Raw genomic sequence first — 6686 nt, 5'->3', positions numbered from 1 at the left:
ATCAAGAACCTCAGATAATTCTTCTTCAGTTCCTTTCATTGGCTTCTTGGATGATGACTCATCATCAAGTGTAACATCCAACCTTTGATGCACCAGTAAGGCTCTCATCTTGAGCCTCCATAGGTGGAAATCATTTTCGCCTGTGAACTTCTCCACTTCAAGTTTAGTTGACGCCATTACAGAGACCAAGAAAACAGAGATAAGCTCTGATACCAATTTGTTGAATCCAAACCAATCACCAAGACCAATTTGGAACCCCCAAGACCCACTCTATGAAACTTGATCTTTGTTTGGAATTAATCACTAAACTAAGTTTTGACAAGAAACAAGAATAACCACTGGAAATCAATCACACAATCAAAGAAAATCATATCACACACTTTGCACCAAGGATTATAGTGGTTCGGCCAATTTCTTGCCTACATCCACTGTGGAAAACGAAGCAACCCTTTTATTGATTTCCGAGAACAAGTTACAAATTTGGAGAAAACATGTAAATGAACAGATACACTTAACAACAGATCCTATGGCCTTTTATACTCCACTCTGACCAATTTGAAAGAACCCCAAGAAACTAGTTCACGCTCCTGGGTTTCCAGCCAAGAGGACCTCCAGCTGCTTCCCGCGTGAGCTAACGGTAAAAACCATTTCTTGAATTAGCTTTGGGACACTTGTCAAACATTCATGCAAACTCTTGATTAAAACGCAGAGATGGCTGCTGTTTGAGTTAGTGAAACATGTGACACATCACGTGTATTACTAACGAATCCAGCCGACATATCGTTTGTATCAAACAGCTGTTCTGAACTCCAATGCTTGACATGTCGTTTATCCTTGCTGACAAACAGACGACGTGTCATACATATTCCTGAGATCAGATTTGAGCTTCATGATTCCAACAGCAGTTTATCTGTTTTTATTTAATTTACTTAGTTATTGATCTTTCCTATGTTGAATTTCTAATTTGTTTAAATTTTAAGTTATACTTAACGGCCACGAAAGTAACAATATGGGCATTTTAGGTTATTTTTTAAATTATAATAACTAATTGGTAATTAACTTAAATTACAGGAATTAACACATCGTCTGTGATGCCTGTTCATTTGAGAGATCGTCTTTACATACTCAATCTTGGGACAATGTGCCGGATGGTATTAGGAAAGACATATATTGACAAAGATGAAGAAAATATTGTCACTCCAAAAGAGTTCACGGAGATGATAGAAGAAGTGTTCTTTTTAAATGGTGTTTTAGATATTGAGGATGCAATTCCATGGCTTGCTTTCTTGGATTTACAAGGGCACGTTAAGAGAATGAACGATGTGCACAAGAAGCTTGATAAATTTTATGAGCATATTTTGGATGAGCACTATGACAGGAGGAAATCAGTTAAGGATTTTGGGGCTATTAAAGATTTGGTCGATGTTCTAGTTCAGCTTGCTAAGGATCCCACTCTTGAAGTTAAGCCTAAAAGACATCACATTAAGCCTCTGTTTGCGATTGAGGTTGGACAGCTGTAGTTTAAAAGTTACAGTACTAAAGTATTTGGTAAACATTAGTTATTGTAGTTTGGAAGTTAAGTTGATTTGATTTTACACTTTTATGAGCTTGCTAAGGATCCCACTCTTGAAGTTAAGCCTGAAAGACATCACATTAAGCCTCTGTTTGTGATTGAAGTTGGACAGCTGTAGCTTAAAAGTTACAGTACTAAAGTATTTAGTAAACATTAGTTACTGTAATTTGGAAGTTAAGTTGATTTGATTTTACACTTTTATGATGAAAAGTCTAATATATCTTTAATAATTTTGGTAAAAGTATTTTTTTAAAATTGTATTTACTACATACTATTAACTTTTGTTTCATACTTATAGTTTTTTTCACAACAGCTATAGTATAAAGTTATAACACCTTAATCCAAATGAGACCTAAGGCGTTAATCCAGATAATTAATTTAAATTGAAGTGCTGTTTTGTTCTTTGTTATTTAAATAGTCGCTAATGTGCATCTATTTCTATTAAAAAATAAATATAACTAATTATTCTTTATTTTTCCAACAATTACTTGTCAAATTTATTTGAATCTTCAGTTACGAAATTATTTAATTATCCTTGAAAATTAGATTCAAACAATAAGTTAAGCTCTTCACACCCATTTAATACATTTAAAGACAAAAGAAAAATATAATGAACCTATTTATATTTTCTGTCTTCTTCACCTTTTTTTATTGTACACGTCATTTTTTTTTATCTTATAGTTGCAAACTTTCAGATTTATCATCAATCTATTTTCTTGATTTTTTTTCAATTTATGACTCTCATCTATTCAATTGTTTACAAAATTTAAAATAATCCATTGCTCTTTTTCTTTGTCTTTCAGATTAATTATATTTATTTTTGGGAAGCTAGTGTTTTTGAGTTCTATAGGGAGAGAAAGTTTGAAGAAAAGAATAGACATAAATGAAAACTTCAAAAATTTGTCACTCGTAGGATTATTTATCCTCTAAGAAAACTATAAAAGAATTTTAAGAGTGAGAAAATCGCTAAAAATTAAAGAAAAATTAAAAGAGTATTATTTTAGAAGGAAATAATATTTTTGGTATTAGAGGATTTTAAAAGGATAATAGAGGGGTGTTAGAAGCCCATCTCTTCAACAATATCGAAAGTAGACTATGAGAAACTCGATTGAGTGGTTTTTAAGAAAATTTCTTTAGCTGAGCATCCACGTTCAAATCATCAAGGGAGTTAGGAGCTCAAACAAATTTGGGCTTAAACAATAAGCTTAAAAACTAATGATAGAAGAGTTTTAGATAAATTTTTAAGAATAAAAAAGTAACCAAATAATAACGCAAATTGTGAGATTAAAAAACATTTACCAAAGATACTTATCCTAAATTTTGTTTTTGCTATGTGTACTCTTTTCTTTTCAATAAATAGCGTCCATATTGGAGTTCATTAATGTTGGAAATATTAGTCAATATTATTTATTTGAATTTCAAAACCAGCCGATATAGCAATTTCTAAAATTATAGCTAAGCAACCCAAGAGGGGGGTGAATCAGGTTTTAAAAATTATATTAAAAAAAACAATACAATTTAAATAAATGCTTTAAGAAATTTAATAATAGTAAATTCAACAATATATAAATTTAAAAAGATAAGGGAGAAAACAAACATACGAATTTTTACGTGGTTTTGTAAAACTCACCTACGTTCACGCCTCCAAGCAAATCAAGCTTGAGAATTCCACTATACAAGTCGTCCTGGGCTTCAAGATTTTACAATTGACTTATAAGGTGTCAATAAACATTTACAAATAGGATTACATGCACACATGTTTCCTCCAAGTGTTTCCCACACTTATACTCAATTTTGATATATAAATGACGATTACAAAGATTACTCTCTGTAAGAGTGTATAAGCAAATCGTAGCTCAACAATGATTCAACGTATGTGGACAAGCAAGTTGGAAGCTCAAGATAAGTTGTATGAAAAAGTTTTAGCTCAATTAAGAATGAGAAAGTTATTGGATTTTAGTTTGATTTGAGATTTTATAGTTTAAACAATTAAACTAGTCGTCGTTGACTTTCTCGGGACTTGCCGGATTGCTGCTAAAGTGAGGCAGTTAGCCACTTTGCTAATGTGGCAAGTTACCATTACAAATCAAATTTAAAAACTTTGGCCCAAGTTGATAGCCACTTGATTTAAGAGGTTATCCGATATGTTTTTGGACCTAAAATGGTTGGCTGCTATTAATTAAGTGGTTAGTCGCTACTGTTTGAGAAATTAAAAATTTGGCCCAAAACTTTTAAGCATTTACAAATAGTCCATTTACAGAATTTAAAACATTACTTGTTGATTTTAAAATTCTCAAAACTCTTCAATTTAGTCCATAATTTTGAAAAGCAACTATTTTTAAAATCATTTTTCTTAAAGTTTAAAACCTTTAAATTATAGAAAATTATGATTTAAGTTGAAAATAACATGAAAAAGTATCTTGAATTTTTAAATGTTGAACCATGCATACATTAAATCATACTAGCTTGACAAGACATATAACAATAAAGATTGCTTAAGCTCGCACCCCTAGTATTCATCCTTGATTGTGCTATTGTCCATTGAATGTCTTGAACTTGATCTCACTTCAATGATTTTTGCCCTTCAAGAACTAGTGAAATTGTGAAAAATAAATTTATCAGTTTACCTTTTTTACATGTGGTTCGGTTTGTTATTATCAAAATTAAGGATCGTATAGACGTTTAGCCTAACAATCTCTCCTTTTTTTATGATGACAAACACTTCATGTATTTTGACATTTCTACTCCTTCTAAGTGTAAGACAGACATGATCCCAAAAAAAAAAAATATATCCCCAAAGTACGTGATCTATAATTATACAATATTTGTAAACTCCCCCTGACAAGTCATAAAATATCAATAGCATGATAAAATACCAATAGTACTTGAAAACATGCCAAGATACTTCAAACACTTAAAAATAATTGTTACTTATCTTCTCCCTCTTCATCATCAAAAATCAATTCTCTTTTATGTAACTACTATCAAAATAGTTCCCATAAAAACCATCAATATAAAATCAAGCATCCAAACATATAAAACATAATCTATATAACAAGAATCCATAAAGAGAATCGACAAGTAAGTACTCATAAACATAATTCATAAAAAAAAAATACAGATGATAGATAATGTGGGTGCATAAAAACAAGGGATCAAATAAAGGATAAAAATCACAGGTAAAGTGGCTGAGTTAATGATGAGGATGATGGCGGAATCCTGAGAGCGGTAAAAATGCACTGCTGACCATCTAGAATCTATTGCTGGTAAAGCATAGAGACATTGTTGCTTAGAAAGAAAATGATCTTGAAACACTGCGAATTGTGACTGAAGCTCGTTCAGAATTCAGATGCACAGATATGGAACGCACTTCACTTAACAGCTGTTGCATCAGATCTCCGGGGGCGGTGGAAAAGGATGGTGTTGGAGTATCTAAAGTGTAGTGTGGAGCATGTCTCCATAGTGAGGCACTAAGATTAGGAAGTTGGTCGGGGGGAAGTACATTGTTAAATATATGATGATTTGAAAGAGCAATCTCTATAGGCTTTTTCAAAACATTTTGATTCTTGACCCACTAGTTATCCACCCAACCAAACCCTAAACTAACGATGACCTCATCCCATAATTATTTGGGTTTAACAAAAGATGGTTTAGCTATGGGAACCTAGAAGTGCTGAAGAATACAACTACTAAAAAAAAGGATCGGTTTTATTTCGTGTACCAAGCATGTGCTGAATGATAATATATCCCACATTTAGCTTTTTACTCTCAAGAATGCTATCTAATAAAGCAACATCTAAACGTGAAACCTCATTACCATGTCTTTTGCGAGGAATGATCACATGTTGTAGAACAGTATAGATCTTCAAAGCCTTTGGATTTTTCAACATAAGCATTTGAAATTCCATTCAAGAATGCACTTTCAACATCCATTTGAAATAATTTAAAGCTAATCAAACAAGCAACAACAAGTAACAACCTAAAGACTCTAGTCTAACCACAAGAGCAAAGGTTTCATCAAAATCAACATCTTCAATTTATTCTTGAAAATCCATTTAGTACCAGTAATATTAGTATGATTTGGCCCAGGAAATAGTGTACAAACATTATTACACTCAAATTGTTCAAGTTCTTCTTGCATAACTTTAAGCCAAAATTCATCCAATAAAGCTTCCTTAACATTTTTTGGTTCATATAATGAGGTGAACAATTAAGTCGAGCAAGATTTACAAACCTCATTCTAGCTACCACATAGCTTTCTGGACTTTTAATAATAAGATTTGATTGGTGCTTCTTTACAACTCTTAAAGATGGTCCCTTTTTAACTTGATCATAAACATCAATTTTGATTTGTGAATTTGCATTTTTTTCTCATTATTTTATTGAGATTAATGGGAAGAATTATCACTTTGTCAAATCAATTACTTGACTCTGATCTTTATAGTTTGTGATTGGATTCTTTTTCAATAAGGAATCACTCGACTCTGATCTTTACAGTTTCAACCATCACTTGAATTTGACTTATCTTCATTTTCAATGAACTCGGTGATTTTCTCTTTAACAGAAAATTCTACAATTTCTTTAAAATCATCAATAATAATATTGGTAGATTTCATAATTGTTTGAGTCCTCATATTATAAACACGATAAGCTTTACAATTCATAAATAACTAAGAAAAACACACTTTTTGAGTCAAATTTACTCAAGTATTCACGATCTTTCAAGATATAACATGTACTACCAAAAATATAAAAATAACTTAGATTAGGTTTCTTACTTCCACAATTCATAAAAAGTTTTCTTAGTGCCCAGACACAAATACGCATGGTTAATAATATAACATGCAATATTAACTACTTCTGCCCAAAGACTTTTAGTTAACTTCTTAAAATTTAACATCACACATACCATTTTCTGTAGAATTCTATTTTGTTTTCAATAATTCCATTTTGTTCAAGAGTAACAGATGCAAAAAATTCATGTGTTATATCATGTTTACCCTAGAATTCTGCAAATTTGGCATTTTCAAATTGTTTTCAATGATCACTTCTAATTTTACCAATATTGGGATTTTTTTTTATTTTTCAGTTTAACACATAAATTTTTTAAACA

At 31.2% G+C, this 6686-nt stretch overlaps 1 protein-coding gene across 1 annotated transcript; it reads left to right on the top strand.

Annotated features, from left to right (window-relative positions):
* The first annotated feature begins 1091 nt into the window (after positions 1-1091).
* LOC127898863 (cytochrome P450 703A2-like) lies at positions 1092-1520 on the top strand. Its single transcript, XM_052431360.1, has one exon. The coding sequence runs from the start codon at positions 1092-1094 to the stop codon at positions 1518-1520; it is 429 nt and encodes a 142-aa protein (XP_052287320.1).
* Positions 1521-6686: the final 5166 nt, after the last annotated feature.

The sequence above is a fragment of the Citrus sinensis genome, chromosome 7 (genome assembly GCF_022201045.2).
Source record: "Citrus sinensis cultivar Valencia sweet orange chromosome 7, DVS_A1.0, whole genome shotgun sequence".
NCBI lineage: Eukaryota > Viridiplantae > Streptophyta > Magnoliopsida > Sapindales > Rutaceae > Citrus > Citrus sinensis.
The sequence above is the reverse complement of the archived record's forward strand: the minus strand, read 5'-3'. Positions and strand labels throughout refer to the sequence as shown.